This window comes from Helobdella robusta, assembly GCF_000326865.2.
Source record: "Helobdella robusta unplaced genomic scaffold HELROscaffold_4, whole genome shotgun sequence".
Taxonomy (NCBI): Eukaryota; Metazoa; Annelida; class Clitellata; order Rhynchobdellida; family Glossiphoniidae; genus Helobdella; species Helobdella robusta.
In genome coordinates this window covers 1784296-1802583 of record NW_008704902.1, presented here as the reverse complement: position 1 = coordinate 1802583, position 18288 = coordinate 1784296, and the positions used below count along the sequence as shown (strand labels likewise).

The 18288-nt window shown below is 31.5% G+C and overlaps 1 protein-coding gene across 1 annotated transcript; it reads right to left on the bottom strand.

The window, feature by feature from the left end:
* Nucleotides 1-591: 591 nt before the first annotated feature.
* On the bottom strand, nt 592-10267 carry HELRODRAFT_188900 (hypothetical protein; the record flags this gene model as incomplete). The annotated part of the gene is made up of 21 exons (XM_009024481.1): nt 10166-10267; nt 8277-8395; nt 7736-7928; nt 7535-7628; nt 7303-7364; nt 6593-6939; nt 5952-6125; nt 5700-5843; nt 5232-5384; nt 4925-4978; nt 4536-4759; nt 4232-4441; nt 3858-4067; nt 3408-3647; nt 2864-2950; nt 2603-2665; nt 2234-2416; nt 1884-1991; nt 1588-1815; nt 1330-1410; nt 592-1011 (listed from the first exon to the last, which is right to left on the bottom strand). Exons 1-21 carry the CDS (start codon nt 10222-10224, stop codon nt 592-594), a joined length of 3453 nt encoding a protein of 1150 aa, XP_009022729.1. The 5' UTR covers nt 10225-10267.
* Nucleotides 10268-18288: the final 8021 nt, after the last annotated feature.

Genomic DNA, 18288 nt, shown 5'->3' with positions numbered 1-18288 from the left:
TGTAAAAAAAATTTGTTTATACAAGTTTTGTTACTTTTTGTGATATTTGAAATATTTTATTAATTAAAGAGAACTCCAAAACAAGCAGAATGTCAACAAAAAAATGTTACAACTTAATAAACTATGAATATTTTCAAATAGTCAGGTACGGTAGTAATGTAATAATGATTAATATAATTGAAATGAACGATGGTTCGTGGTTGAGACAGGCAGGCAGGCAGACAGAAGCGCAACCACCAGCGACGTTAAGATTCTTCATCAAGCATTGAGTCATCCAGCTATTTCAAATGCAATTACAGTTTATTATTTATTACTAAAAACAGACATTTAAAAACAGTTCATTGAATCATCACAATCGTCATTTTTGCACAACTATAACATGATTATGAAAAAATTTACTTTTTCAACAATTTTCTACAAAATCCAATCAAATTCTTTCTTAACCAAAATTACAAAAGATGCATAAATAAGAAGTAAATTTAACGTAAATTAAAGTTTTGTTTTGATCAAATTGAAGTAGGAGATGAGAAGTATAGCTACGCATTATAAAGATAGAAAAATGTTACAATATTGAAATTAAAGCAATATATCTTATCGTGAAAGCATAGGATTGTGAGAGGAATGTAAGCAGACACTGACCGATTGGTCGACAAGTTCTCTTGCACCATCATCCTCAATGACCAGCTCAATCATCGTATCACTGTCATCATCGTCCTCGTCGTCATCTTCCTCCCCACCATCTTCATCATCACTATCGTGATTTGGCTCTCCATCAACGCCATCATTTGCAGCTACAACGGCACCAACATTTTCAATCTGCTGGTGAGGGTAATTCTCATCAACGTCATCATCGTTCTCCTCTTTGAATGGAGCAAGGATTAAATTTTCAGTAATGACGTCATTGTGCAGTGATGATAACGATTTAGACACAAGTGACGGCGATGACCTGGTTGTTTTAGGCCAAGAAATATTCAATTTGATGTTACCGAAATCTGCACCAAGCAAAGCCGCCTAAAATGAAGCAATATAATTTATTAAAAAGTATTTTATTAGCAAAATATTATTATCTAATCTCTTTTAATCATTTATTTTTCAGCCAAACCCACACATTCCACATAATGGATGTGATATGCGGGAATGTCATTCGCATTTGAACCCGGCTACTGCACCACCATGACCTACTACTAATACCATTTAGTGAAAAATAATATTTAATAAAAATACTAAATACAAAGTGACGTCGAAACAATATTGAAATGATGCGCCCGAGCAGCTCATGTAAATGAAGATGATGATGACAGTGATAGAATATAATGAGATGTTACTTACCTTCTCAGCTTCCTTCCTCGTTGAATATGTGACTAGTAGCAACTCGCCATCCTCCACAAATCGCTCCATGTTTCCGAATTTCTGCAATTTATTAATTAACATTATGCATCACACAAATTAATGTATTACAATTTTCTACAATTGTGCTGTAGATATGTTTAAAAAAAGACGCCATTTTCGTGTTTTATACGAATAAAACGAAAACAGAATGAAAGGAATGAAGTAACACTCGTTAAATGAGCACAGTCACGAACTTACCCCGAGATGAGCAATGACGCTATTTTTGAGATTGGCATCGAAGCCAGACACCACCAGCTGCTTTGGTCTCTTGTCCATCTTTCTCAATGCCACAGTAGACATGTAGAGACTGTTCTGCGCCTTGCGACTCTTCATGTAAGGTGCTGCACCAATTCGGTACTTGCTGGTCTGGCCGGGACCGAATTTCGTCATTTTCCTTCTCAATTTTGTCTTTTTTAACATGGAGACCTGTAGATGAAGGTGCAAAAGTTGGATTTCTGTGCATATGTAAGCAAAGATAGAAGTAATGATTATACCTGATAATTAAGAGCATTGATCCTGTTCTGAACGTCCGTGACATCCTCTCCATTATTCCTCTTTGATATTTCTTCCAACTCCAAATCAAGTAGCTCTTTCTTTAGTTTCTGTCATTTGAATTATTTAAATTATAACGTAAAATGTGAGACAGGCAGGAAATAAATTGCACCAACCGATTAATGCAAATGAGGTGAAATTAAACAGAAATCTGATAATATATGATCACACATTCAAATACGAAAACAGCAATGTAACCTGCTGAGCAACACATAAATTAAAAATGTTAAGCACAATAACTAATAAAGCACCAAAACGAATGACGCCAAAATGACATGAAAAGACAACTGACATCTGGGTGTGAGGTTCGATACGTATTGGTAATATTTGCAGATTGTAACGTTGATGGCTGCAGTGGCAATGATGACGTGGACGATGAGGTTGACACAACGGCAGGTATCTTGTATATGAGCTTCGTGTCAAAACTGACATCACGTCTGCACTGTCGAATCATCGCTTCATACTTCTCCAGTTTCTGTTATTAAAAATTAGCAAGTTGATTGGCAATAGAAACATGAAAGAAAGCATTAGCGACCATTTTTCCAAATTAATTGATTAGAAATAAAATCAATATTAACACAGCACAAATACATTTAAAAAATTCCATTAATTAGTTCATTAATTTAGTGGGTGATTTAGTTGAATAAAAAAATGAACAAACATTTTTCAACGACATCTTCTCTTCACTACTAATTCCAGGCTTTTGCAGTTGCTCCACGATCTCCTGTGACATGCAAAGGAATCAATGGTAGTACATATTTTAATTAACAATCCTTTTGAACGACAGAAAAATATTAAACAATAAACTATTAAACAATAGAAGCATTTTGTTAAAACAAAACTTTGTGGAATAACAAATGAGAATTAAACTAGGAAATTGAAACATTTAATTTACAATAACATAACTATAAAGAGTTCAAACCTTTTGTTTCTTGATGGCCTCTTCTATCAGCAGACGATTCTTGTTCATGAAATCGTACGTTTTCTTCAAAAACTCTTGCTTCTGTTCCTGTCGATATGAATTTAATACATCGTTATGTATTTGTCTTCTTTATTATATATATAAATAATTTTTTCTTATTGTAAAATTTTTAACTTTAGAGATGATCATTGTAACACACCCTCATCTGTCTAGGAAATTTCAGATTTTTTAAAATAAAGAAGTCAAATTAGCATAAGCACAAGTAAAAAAACATACAACACCAATACGAGATCAAAGATAGATATGACAAAGTTTTTAATGTCATGTGAGTCTGTAGTGATGGCTCAACGAAATAAGAAAGAAAGACAAGATGTAATAAATAAGAAATTATCACAGTTAGAACTGAAAACCATACAACTCACATAGCAAAACAAAGTGAACTTTTTTAATTATAATAATATTAATTCATATAAATAATTCACTTCCAATCATATAATTAAATAAAATGAAACAACAAAATTTATAAGAGCCAAAAAACACAAACCAAGATCTCATTTTTGCACTGTACAATCTGAGGTGGTTTCCTGGTCTTCTTGAATGAATGATTCTGGTAATTGATGTATTTGGTTGATGACGGGAGAAATGTTCTTGCAACATTTGCTTGTTGTGTACGTTGCTGTTGCACATGCTGTTGCTGCTGCTGAAGCACATGTTGTTGCTGCTGAAGCACATGTTGTTGTTGTTGTACTTGCTGTGAGTTGGGAGGAACAATCAGTACAGTCCTCTGAAATGAAACGAAATAGAAAAAGATAAAATGCAGCTATACAGCTGAACAAAACCAGAAATAAAAATAAAAATCTCTAATTGATATTATGAATGTAAAATGTTCTGAACTAAGTGGGCAAATGATGTATTGCAGCTGCTGTTTGGTTGCACAGACTCAAATAAAACGAACATACAAAAAAAAACAAAAAAGAAAAGAAGACGTAGAAACCTTTCCATGCTCATTGGCAGCAGGCAGATCAGAAGACACCGCAATGTTAATGTCGTCACCAACGAGCTGCTTGTCAACTTCAACACCTTCATTTATTGTAGATGAGATCGTCGTTATTACCTTGTTGTCAACATTGTTACTAAATTGTATCTTCATGCTACTGTTGCCTAATCTTTCTTTCACTGATCTCTTCAAACTGGACACAACAATCTGAGTAAGGTAAGGTAGAGTTTGTGATTAGTTTTGATAAATTTGTTATTATAATCTAGTATATATTGAATCCATTTGTAGGAAATGTTTAAGTATTCAACAAAACATACAATTATAAACTTCTTATCTAAGGTTTATTAACTTGTGAATAAAAAAAAACTTACTCTAGAAGATTGGAAATTATTATTGGAAGCAAGGTTAGCTACATTGGCATTGTTATTGTTGCTGTTATTTTCGTTAGTGCCTCTGTTGTACCACTTGACCTCAATGAATCGATTGTTGAACACCGGTTCACTGCTACTGAAAGCTGCCTCTGCTGATTTGTGGGTGGAAAAGGAAACCAGGGCAGATCCGGGATTTCCATTGAAATTTACCTGTTGTGGGTTTTTAACAGAAATGTTAAAATAAAGTTAAAAACAAATACATATAACAGGCAGAAGAACTTTTGCTATCTAAAGATTGACTGACCTGAATGTTAAGAATGGTGCCAAACTTGGAAAACTGTTGATCAATTGAAGAAATGTTATTCTTTGTTGGAGGAATGTTGTTGATCAAAAGTGAAGAACCACTGGGAACGTTTGTTGTTGTTGTTGTTGTCGTGGGACCTGATGATGTTGTTGTAGTTATCTGTACGGAGTTTGGAAGTTTTTGCATCACTGCTTCCATATTTTTAACTGGCTTCGTTTTGTAGCCTGGATGCCATAAAAATAATCGAATATAATAAACAAGCGCTATAAAAAAACTAATATTTGAGAAGACAAAAATACCCATACATGCACAAGAATAAATGAAACAAAATGTACAGCACAACCTCCAAGTTACAAAGGGTGGCAAATGAAAAAAAAACCAAAGCAAACCTAATCTGCTCTTTATAGATGTTGGAATATACGGTGGCACATCAAATGGCAAACCTAAATGAAATAATTATAATACCAATTTTTTAAAAAATTTCATTTATAAATCATTAATAAAATGTTTATAAGCTTCAATCAACTTATTATGCAGAAGCAAAATTAAACCAAAAATAAGATGAACAGAAATTTTGCATTGTGTTAATCATTTTACTTCTCAAACTTTCTCATCTGCATTATCACTCAATCGCAGCATAGCAAACAACAACAGCCAACATTGCAATCATGCCATTAACACCACACAAACACAAACTGGTCTCTTCGTTCGTAGAGATGGCTGAATATGCGGGTGTGGGTCGAAAATGTGGTGGAGGGACCTGATGGATGATGGAGGGGGGAGGGTGACCGAGGATCATGGGAGCCCCTTGTAATGGCCCCATTGCCGGAGGTGGTGAGGAAAATGCACCTGTAATATAAGTAACATTATGAATCTATTCGATCAAATAATTTGCATGTACCTTACTACAGTTTACTTATGTAAACGCAAACTAAAATTTAAATTAAAGAAAATATTAAAATCATTTGTGATCATTTCATAAAGTTCCTATAACTAAATATACGCGTCGGAACAAGCATAGTAGTACTTACTACATCTATAAAACGAAATTGAAATGGAATATTATTTTCGCCAATCAAACAATGGGACTCATGCTCTGATGCACCAAGCCTGATTAAGAAACAAAAATTTTACACACAGAATAAAAACATTAAAACCACAAACCCATCGGAAGTGAGGCCTGCGCATCGGTAGCTAGAACAACCAAAGTGGGATCCTGGTGCATGGAAGAAGAAATCTGTGGGGGAGGCATGTTGGTGTTAGGTGGCGGTCCAAGGAATGGTGCTGGAGCCAGAGACGGGTTTGAAGCTGCAACACAATTTAAATACAGATTAATATACCAACACAAAAAGACAATTAATTATATACTACCAAAAAAAAATTTATGAAAGCAAGAAAAAGTTAAGTAAGACAAACCCATGAAAATGGGGGGATGCGTGGCGAACTGTTGGAGATTGTGATGAATGGGAGGGGGAAGAGTGATGGGGTGGGTGGCTTGGTGATGTGGAGCCATCATGTTGTCCAGAGGCACTGTTATTCTGTAATCCTGTCTCTCGTCCTTCAGGTCTATGCTGCTACTCCGACTGTGACCTGCACAATGTTAAACGAATTTGTATGGTCAGATTAATCATTTCAAAATAATAATCTATGCCTGATGAACAATGTTTTAACAGTGACACTAATTCATTTATATATCATTTTTGAAAAGTTGAAACAGTAAAAAACTTGAAAAGCCTAGCAGTAAATACAAATAGCCAACATTATAAACTTCAACTTACAGTCTGTACAATTTACAAGAATCAGTAAATGAACAAAACATATATGTATTTCCGAGTAAAATGATGCGAAAAATTATAAATTTGACAAATTGATAAGTCATCTGGTTAAACTGAAATATAATGCAGATTATATTACGTAGATGTGACATGATTAAACTGGATTCCAAACAAATTACACAAATTAAATCACGTAGGTGTTGTAAAATATAAGGAAAAAATTGATTACTATCATGTTCAGTTTTTACATAAAGAAAAAATTTTTTAAATTTAAATTTTAACCAGTAGAAAGTTTTCTTCTTTCCTCCGCTCCATCTCTAACAACAGAACTGACAAGCATCTCATCTTTATTTTCCTCCATAACTCCTTGGTTCCTTCTGGAATTTGAATGAGATCTTGATCGCTTCTTAGCAGATGTAGAGGAAGAGAAGTACTTTGCAGACCTGAATCCAGACTCTCCCAATGGCGAACGTGATCTTTTTTTATTTCGTTCATGTGACCTTGACTTGTCTCGTGACCTCGAACGATCACGCGATCGTCGGCGCAGTCGAGTATTCCTCAGATCCTCGTGATGATGATGATGGTGTCTGGATGAGTACCTACTGCTTGTTGTTGCACTCGCCTTCCGTCTGATGCAAACAATTTTTTAAAGTTAAACTTTGGCATGAACCAGTTTAATAAGAATCTAACAAGACTTAAAATAAATAATATCAGAAAAAATAAGAATATCAGAAATAAAGTGAAGATGAACTAATGACGAATCAGTGATTACAAAGTATAAATGAGACTCAAGTTAAAAATAAATATATCTGTGGTTCAACCCAATAAAAATTCCATAAAAATGAGCAAAACTCATCAAGTCATTATTGAAAATGCAGATAGAGCTATATTGATGGAATAAACTAACAGATTTTAGAAAAAAAGGTTTAGTTAATAAAATGAAAAAATTGATGAAAAAGTATAATGAAGCTAACACGGCATTCCTTGCAAACCTGCGTTCGTTGGATCTGCTCCTCTCTCTGCTTCGACTTCTTCTTCTCCTCTCCCTGCGATCCTGTGCAGAGTAGAGATTTTTGAAGATTTACAATATTTAACATTTTAAATTATTATTAAACACTGATATAGTATTTATTTTAATTATTATTTGCTGCGATACAACATAATCCATCAGTCATCAAGTGGAAGATACATTTTGAAAGAATTGTGAGAAACAAATAAGCTTACAGTCTCATGTCTTCTGTGGTCGTCAACAGCAGCATTAGAATCAGATGTCAGCTTCGACCTCAAATCATCCACCTTGGAAGGTCGGGACCTTGAACTTTTTAAATAACATTAACATTATTAATTTTACGTTTAAATAAATTAAAGTGTTAACAAAATAGCATCAACATGCTGAAAAACTTATTAGAACACTAAAAAGATTACCTAGTGCTGTGCTGTTTGATGCTCGTTGGTCGACCATCAGAGCCTGCAGACTTGTTGGAAATAGCAGCATCTGATTTGAGGTTGTTGTTAATCTCAGTGAGTGGATTGTGCTCCGATGTCGTCAGTGCTGAATTTGTTATGTAGGACTCTGTGCTCAGAGCCGCAAACAATTTTGTGATGAAGTCCAGGGTGTCTGCAAATAATTTTTTAAAATTATTCATTACTGCAGTTTTTCATTATATATTTAAAGTTTTAAGTCTGCATATCTCTCAGACAACTGTGAAACATTTAATACATGCACACCACAAATTTCATAATAAATATCTCCAATCTACTTAACTTTTAAATTATTTTAAAATACTCAGACTTAAATTTTTAATGATTAAATAGACATAAAATTATGAATAAACTAAAGGAAAAAACTTCAAATTTTCAGTCTTTACTAAAACAATGCTTTTATTTAAATTTAAATTCCTTTTAATTCTCATACACAAAAAATTGTTAAATTGTCTAATGATCAAAAAAGCTGTTCAGAACTTACTATCTTTAAAAAATATCTCCAACTCTTTGTGGCATAACTGTTCAAGTTCTTTTTCTGGTTTCTCTTTTTTGAGAAGTGCAAGTACGTACCTGGCTAAGTCTTCGGGCTCTGCATCACACCTGGTTGTTTATGGTTATTATGGGTGTTGTCATATTGTTGGTGATGTCACGTTGTTGGTGATGATGTGATGTCATTGGTAATAATATGGCGACATATAGTTGAAAAATATTTTGGCATTTAATAATATTTAATATTCTCAGTATTAATTAATCCTGGTAGTAAGTAAAATACGATAAAACTAAAATTCAACTGAACTTTACTTTTATTATTTTGAAAAAAGAGGTAAGCAATAAAACATGCAAGGAAAAAAAACAAAATAAAAAAGGAGAAAGCAAGATCTTACTTACATTTGAAGTTATTAAATCATGAAATTTAAATTAACATATGTAACTCATAATGAACAAACAGAAAACTAAACTTTTTAAACTAAATTAACCAATTAATATAATAATAATATGAAAAAATTATATTATAACAATTTTAAAATAATTAAACAAAAAAATAAATAAATAAAATCTCAATCACATATTCTGCAGGATATTTAAAATTTAAATGCCATATCCATAAAGGGTACATGACTTTATTTACTATAAGCTACGAAGTTAAAATCCTATATATATATATATATATATATATATATATATATTTGTATATAGACATACAAATGTTTATAAATATATACACAAATATAAATGCATTGGCAGTAGAGTAGAATTAGATATAGATGAAATGTTTAGCTCAGCATAATGCAATATAACCAGGGTTTTAAACTCTGAACATCATGTTTACGATTCAGCATTGTATTAACATATTAGCAGTGAGTGAAGCCAGTGTATCGTGAACAAAAAATTTTTTTATTAGTTAATCATCAGCAGAGTTGATTAAATTTTGTGTTCATTGGAATTTCTCTTACATAAGCAAAAACGTGGCTATAAATGTAAATAAAATTATTAGAAAAATATTTTGAATATTTAGTCGATAGTATTTGCAATAATAATTTTCCTTTGTGTGTTCATATAACAATTATAATAATAATAATAATAATAAAAATTATTTAATTAATTGGTACAAATAAAAAAATTGCTCAAAAAATATGAAGTGAAAAACTAAAAAAATTAAAATTTTAAGAGATATTTATTATTATAATAGATACTTTGTTGGCTTAATTTTAAATTTTAATAATTAAAAACTTAACTATTTATATTTTTGATATCATAGTAAAATTATTTGAATAATTCTTTAAAAAGTATCCAATTTATTGTATTCCAGGTGATATAAATATATATTTATATATTAGTTTGTAATGTATTTTCTGGAAAGTTTATAAAAAATACAAAAACATTTTTGACTAATTTTCACTTAATTAATTTTCACATTAATTAATTATAAAAAAGAGTACACATGAACTGTAAGCAAGTTGGTTACTTGTTTTAACAATTTAAAAGGAATTATATATAAGAAACAAAGTTGCAATCCATAGAATAAAGGTAAATTACATAGCAGAAAGATCAGATGTGAGATGACCAAAAAGATTAGCATTAGAGATGCAGATCCAGATGAGCTGAAAAATGAAAATAAAATAAAAAGATTCGTTGAAAGTTTTTACAACTTACTTAGTGAATTAATTACAAGTTATTAATTAAGTCTTGAATTAAGCTAAACATTTTTTAAAAAATAGCAACAAAAAATAAAATGAATAAATTTAATAAATAAAATTGGAAGATACGAAGTGCACGCAAAACCAAAATGCAAGCAAGCTAGCTAGACCAAAAGGAAAACATGGCATCATGATAATCAAAATTTTGAAAGCCAAATTAATAAAAACATACAATGGTGAAACGGCATTGATGAGCCACAACTTCAACTGTTCAACTTCTTTAATCTTCATGTCTACGAAACGAACACAACTAACTTTTAAATAACTAATATTCTAATATCCAAGGAAAATTTAGGCAAAATTAATCCAAACGTAAACAAATGTAAATGGCTACCAAGATAAAAAAAATCATGAATATATAAGGTATCGTAAACATGGATATATATAATGATCGTAAACCGGGAAACTTTGGGGTGGCATAGAAATAAAATTAAGTTGTGGATCGATTTATTATTACTCTATGTTCTTACTAAATGTTCATGTTACGTGGATTTTTATCCTTCTAAAACTTCTAAGGAGTGCATTCTAAGGAGGAATACAAACAAAAAGTTTATTGAATATTGGAAGTGGTTGGACGGTATAATTAGATTGATGTTTACTCTGAGTTCGGACATATGTTTTAAGACTTATAATAATTTCTGACATATGTTTTAAGACTTAAAATAATGTGTTTTTAACATTTAATTTTTTCAATTCTTTCAATAATATTTAAAAACAAAATATTATTGAGTTGAATTTCGTTCGAAAAAACCCGAAATCGAAATTTTATACCTGAAAATAATCGAAACCATGGATATATATAATTTATATCTATGACCGAAACCGAAAGGGAATTGATATTTTAACATAGAATCGAATCATCACTATATAATAATAACAACAAAAATAAATAATTTGTTATCGGTTATGTTTGTTTGTTTAAAATCCGATTCATTATTATTCTATGTGTACGATTCATATCTATTAGAGCCTCAAGTTGATAACCGCGATGTGGTTTCAAACCGCGGTTACCGCACGCAACCTGCGCGGATAAAAATTCTCAAAACTCTGCAGGTTTTGAGGCTTGCGGATTTTATTTGTGCGGTTTGCCGCGAATGCGGATTCATGTGCGTTTTTAAAAAACCGCCAGCAAAATTAAGTTTTCCATTTTTTAAAATTTTCAGATTAAAAAATTTTGTTTTTACGTTTGTCTGCATAATGGCCATAGCTGAGTCTCTCTGGGGTCCACGTTGATATAGCCAAGCTTCTACTAATTACTTCAGCAGATTTGAATAAATATAGTTAGTTGGCTTACTTACGAAATTGCATGGGTTTTAACAAACAACTAATACAAAAAATTTATTGACTAAAATATATTTTTAAAACGATATAATTAAATCGAATTATTTAATTTAAAATTATCGTTGTCAATTTAAATAAAAATATAGCTTTTTGTTTTGTTCTGTTTTGTTTGGGGTGGTTTACTGAAGCCATGGTGGGCATACGAAGTTGCACGGGTTTTAACAAACAACTAAAACTAAATATAAATTTGACTCAATATGTTTAAAACATTGTACTTAAATCGAATTATGTAATTTGAAATTATTTTATCAATTTAAATGAAAATATTGCTATTTGTTTCGAAACCGCAGTGACTAACCTACCGCTTAACATAGGTTAGCTTATTTACGAAATTGCAATATTTTTATTAAAATTTACAATAGTAATTTCATATTTCATAATTCAAGGTTCCTTGGTTAATTAGTTAATTTTTCAAAAAATGCAAACTAAAACGTTAAAATATTTAAAATACAATACCTGAAATATGCAAAATTCCTAAAACTTAGAAATACATATTTGTAGGAAGGTGAGATGAATTAATCATTATTGGTAAGCTAGGGCCCTGAGAGTAATTTAATTGTAGGTAGGTGAATGACTACTATTCTTACGACTTCTGACTATTTTTTTGTTATATGTTTGTTTTTGCTTCACACCACCATACCAATGTTCAATGTTTTTGTTGGCGGGTGTTTTTTTTTCGTCGTCGCCTTAAATTTTACTTTTTTGAACAATTTTTTTAATAATGTCTATTTATTTATTAAATGTTGACCGGTTTCGAGTTTTTTTAATTTGGTTATATAAATTTTGGTATTTCTTGATTTACTTTGTATATATGCATGTATAAATAATTTCTGTTTGATATGTTGATTTAGCCATTATGATCTGTTTGGTATGTTGATTTAGCCATTATGATTACGACGGCCGATTTAGATTGTCTTTTCGCGAGTGCGGTGCGGGTGCAGATAATAAGCAGTTGCGGACGTGAACTCTGCAGATGCGGGTGGTTGCAGTTAAGAAAAATCTTCTCTGCTTGGGGCTCCAATATATATTATGAAAAACTGGTTTATACATATCTGAGATCGTCTCGAAATGGAATTGAATGCTTAAAAACCTTTTTATGGTATATAATCAGGGTTCGAATTGATAGGGGGGTTGGGGGAGTTTTACCCCCTACCTCTAAAATAAGACCCTCCACCTCTCATTTAATTTTGATGTTTAATGCTTACATTCAAAACTTCACCCCCAACTTTTTTTTCACAATTCGAACACTGTATACAATTTATAGTCGTGTAACGTCTTTAGTGCTGTTGCTTTCACTAAAGTTTATATGAAAAGAATATGGCGAGAATATGATTAAATACTGTAGACATCTTTGAACTTTTGGTTTTTAAGAAAGTAATAAACTGGCAATTATGAACTTTTTACAATAAAATGGTCTGATAGGTAGGGAGTTAGGGATGGGGACTACGATACGTGAAACCTCGGAAATCAGCTTTAAGATTAAACCATCATTTAACATTTGATGTACTTGTTTAAACTTTTTCATTTTCTATTCTTTGTGATTGAAATAAACTTTTGTATAGAAACTCGTTAATATTTTTATTGTTTTTTTTTGTTCATTACGTTTATTATTGATTGATTGGTTGATGAAAAAATTAATTTTTCGTTTGGCAAATTAACTGAGGAAGAGCAATAGAAGTGCCTCTCTTGCGTCGTCATTGGCGCTAACTAGCTAGTTGGTTCTACTTGCTTTTAATCTAATGAAATAAAAATTTTTGTAAGTTTGATGCGGAGCTAGCACACACGTACAAATATGTCTGCGTTTGGTTTGGACGTTGAGCATTTATTGCACTAAATTTCATTGCAAAGACTCTGTTCTCAGAACTGCATAACAAAAAATAACAATCATTTTGGGTTGTAATATATTTAATTAAATTAAAATTGACTGCGGCTGTGACATACGTTGGATCGGACGCACCTCATGAATCTAAGAATGCTTGCCTTCAATACCTTTATATATCAATGTTGTTATGTGAAATAACCCAAATGTAACAACAAGTTCGTGAAAGTTGTAAGCACTGTACTTAACCTTTTGTTATGTATTTACGTTCGCCTTAATCATTTTTACGACATGACTGGTGCATAGTTAGGGTTCCGACTGCATTAATTTAAATGGTTCGGCCGTGAGTGCACGCAATGTCACACGTTCATTTCATGCACTCCGACTACACTACAAACAAACATGTGCGCTGGAGTGTGCGTGCATGCATGTCACCTCACAGCACACACAATGTGCTGTACGTAGGCATGTTTCATTGCATTGTTTGTGTGATAGTATTACCAGCATGATGAAACTGTTCGAGATGATAGATACAGTATTCAACTATTTGATCGTAAAGTTTTTGTCCGTATATTATTATAAATTTTTCATATTTTTTCAAGTTTTATGAGCTGAAATTAATCTAAATTCACCTTGACAGAAAGCACAGATGCTTGATAATCAAATGATAAATATGTTTAGAAGAGCGGATACGACTGAATGAATGGCTTGCATCGTTTCAACAGACTTGTAGCATTAGAGAAGGCCTAAAACACGCAATCATTTACTCTGTACTGTCTGCCTGCATGCATATCTTCTTTCGTTTAACGGTCTTCATACATTTGTCCCTGTCTATTCGACATGTCGGCGTTAATCATATAAATAACAATAAATATTAATTAAATTTTATTATATGAGAGTATAATAATGAATTAAATCGTTGGTCAGATTGAAAATTACCATTGATTATATGCAAAATCGAATGAATGAATTTTTAACTGAAATTAATTTGAACAATAAAAAGTGTAAAAAATGTGATAAATGAATTAACAAGTTGATGCTTTGGCATAATTTAGTTATACCTTTGATTTGCGATAGGAAACAAACTCTTAAAATATAGAGAAGTAGTTGCTACTTGATCGGTCATCACATTAAATTATGCTGTTATCAGCAGCACGTATAATCACATATCGTTGTATGTGTTTAGTTGTCGGCAGTTGCTTTCAATAAAAATTTATTGAAAACATTATTTGTTTGCTTATAGGATACGCTTGACCAACGTGAAAGGTTATTTTCTTCGAATTGTTTTAATTTCATAAGCCAAAATTGTTTCTCCATGCATAAAATTTTTCCGATTGAATAAGCGGACAAAACTTCTCGGAGAAGAGTGTCACATTTTAATAGAACTGCAAGTACTTTCCTTACTAACACTGTACCGATGTTACTTTTGTATGTGATTGCCTGTCATTCGTAGATAACTTTTATTTATATTTTTTCTTTTAATTGTTATCCGTTTCTAAAGTTTAAGAATTATTAAAAATATTAACAGTAGTGTGAAAAACAGTAAAAATATTGTTGTTTTCGACAATAAAGAGGACATTTTGTACAGTAAAATTTTATTCGTCTCAATATTTAGGACAATCCCTCATTACCTATTCAGCAAATCTTCAACGTTAATTTTCACGTTATATTTATTTTTGCTGTTGGAATTGGTTGTTGCTCTTGTTATGTTTTAAATTTTCAGACTGAATCTATAAATATTTTAAAATAAATTGGATTTGTTTTAATGAAATATTGTTAGCTGATGTTATAATATTTATTAATTCTATAATTTTAAAATTTCTTCCGTCTGCTAAGCAAGTAATTTTTTCAGATTTTCATCGATCATCACTTTTAATTACCACCTACGATAAATTATTTTCATATATTTTAGACTTCAGTTTAAATTTTTGGTAACTGATTTTAAATGTCGGGGTTTTCAGGAATTTATTTGTTGCGTTCCAAGTCTGCCGCCATTTAACATTGTTGCGCAGTATTTTTTACACGAGAACAGCACGGATCTCGGAAAGCTGTATTGGTATTTCTGTTACTGACATCTAGTGTTCAATTTCAGCAGCCGAGTTAACGCTTTCTTTTATTTCTTGTGATTCCAATGTTGCGCACATAATAACTCGTTCTTATTGTTTGATATTTGGTGTGTATTCTTTTGAATTTTAGTTGTTAGCGGATCTTATGAGCAATTTTATGTATCGCCTTCAAGCATGAGAGTCTCTGAAAAAAGTTTGCAAAATTTTTGATGGAGTTAAGCGTCATATCAATTGTTGTTATAGTTTTTCAGTGTAGAATATAATATAAACAAATACTGTTAAAATTAAAATAAATTTATATGATAAACATAATATAAAAACCACGGTTAAAACAAAAATTACTTTATTCAACCAAATACTCAACCAAAGAGGTACGATAGGTACTCAAAAAAATTACAAACACATTTGTAGTTTCAAAAAGGAGTGATGGTAGAAAAAGAATAAGTGGGAGTCAATATTCAAAATTGCTAAAAGACAAAGAGTTTAAAACAAAATGGATTTGGATAGCACGAGAAAATCAATGAACTTTTTCAGTCGGCGATCAGTGCAGATCAATATGAAGATAGAATTGATGCTGAAGATGAGATAGTTGGTGCCTTATTTCCCAATGATCTAGACACCTTAAATTCCGAAGAGTTGCATTTAAAGTCTTATTTGGCCTTCTTAAACCAATATATAGTTCAAAACTCTCAAATTGTTTTTTTAAATGGATAAAAGTGAATGAGTTGCAGTGCGTATATCCAAATGTGGACAACGCACTTCGGATATGCAGATGCAGTACTGCTACAATCTGTTCGGCCGAGCGCTCTTTTTGTTGTTTAAAGTGCGCTAAAAATTATTATTTGCGTTCAACAATATCGGAATAAAGGCTAAACTTCCTTGCAATCCTGTGTACTGAAAAAACAATTTTGCAACGATTGGACCTTAATTTCATTACTGATGTGTTTCGCGAGAGAAAACTCATCGTAAATTTTTGAAGTAACTATTTTATAAACTGTTTAATGCAAATGTTATTTTTTTTACTACTTGTGTGGTAGGTAGTGTTGAAGCTAAGTTTGAGCCTGAAGAATGAACTAACACACTACTAAAAACTTCAAAACGTAGGTAGTAGTGATGTTTTAACTTCATTTAATAATTTTTGTAGAAATTATTTATTTTGATTGTTTTACAGTGTTTGATTGTACAAGTGTGAGCGACATGTTTGTTGAGTTTGATAGGAAATTTTGGTTTAAGATTCAGTGTTTATTTATTGCTTTTGAGAAGATTAAAAATGTATATGATATAAATTTGAACTGGATGATTTATCTGCTTATCAAGTATTTTCAAGTTTTTTTTTTGTAGAAAAGATAATTTGTTTTTATTTAGGTTGTTATCGCGGAGTCATAAACATCATAAATATTTTCTTCTTTTCATTCATTCATTCAATCAATCAATTTCTTCTTTGCTTACTCCATCCTTCATCGAATTTAGTGACCCGCCAACTGAATTTTGTGACCGCATGACTGACTCGAATCTTCCTTTTGAAGGAAGATCGCAAAAAAATAACGACGACCATTTATTTCGACCACTGCTATTAGAAATCAGCACTACACTTTTTAGACGGTTCCATCTACTCGCTTTTTTTTATATATTTACTTACTTATGAAATTAATTTATTTATTTAGTTCAATCAAATAGTTAACTACATTTATCTGTAAATTAGTTTCAACTGTTTCAATTTAATTTTTGACAACTTTAACTTAGGTACGTTAAATGAGAGACATCACATCTTCACATCTCAGTGAAGGTTTTAATGTTTGTTCCGTTCATAATATACAGAAATAACTTGCTAATGGAAAAAATAGCGCTTTATATTCAATATTCTTTGAAGGCGAGCCTCTTGAACAACACGCACGCACATGATGCGAGATAACAACGGATATAAAACAAAAAAGATGCAAACATGACGCCGAAATGAAACAAAAATAAAAAATAACTGATATTTCTGCTGGACTTACAGAGAAACTACAATTATGTAAAATTATTAATTAATTAATAATTATTTATCTGTGAAAATCTACTAAATCGTTAAAGAATACATTGTTGTTTATTATATTATAAAGGCAGTATTGACACTATTGTATTTTACGTTATAGTGGATGACCAAAAATTATGCTTCATTAGAGTTTCAAATACTAATTAGCATGGTGACAACGGGGTTGAACATTGTCAGCATCCATATCAAATTACAGAGGACTGATTATAAGGATGGATGTCGTCAAATTCGATCAGGAAAATGTTTCATGTAAAAAATTGAACTAGACGTAAGATGAAGAATGTGATTAAATAATTTGAAAATTATAACTAGAAAAGTGAGACTAATACACGAACAACAAAACTTTAACAACAATAGCAACTCTATTTTAAAACAAAACGAAATTATTCACTCCATCAAACAATACCCACATTTAACGCTAACAACGCATCGAAATAAGCTGTGGCGTTTACACAATTATTAAACAATTAGCACAGATGTGTCGGTCTACTGATTTATTGTAGAGTGTTACTATTGGACCGGCTCATTGATGCAATTAGTTGAGTCCCATACATCTTTTGTTACAACAACAATCACTTATTTATCTACACCTTTATTATCAACAACAATATCACTTATCTATCCATCGCACCTTATAACAAGATCATTCAGTTATGCTATCTACCGCCCATCCTGGCAAAAACAATAAGCAGCAGCAGCAGCAGCAGCAACAACATCAACACCACTTCCATCTACGTGTCCTACATTTTCTCGGTGAATGTTTGTTAAATACGCCACGTCACCTACATTGTGTGAGATACACATAAAAGAGATACACATAAAAAAAACATAGGAGCCAGCTAGAAATGAATATATAAACCATCCATTATCTTGAAATGCAGAGTTTTATTTATTTTAATTTAAAAGTTAGTTCAGTAGGAAGGAGTGCGTGTATGTGACGTCATCATACGCCACTGTCCCAATGCTCTCTATTTGAAACGCCTGGCGCGTGCCATGCAGACAGACAGACAGATGTTGATGTAAACTCTGGAAAG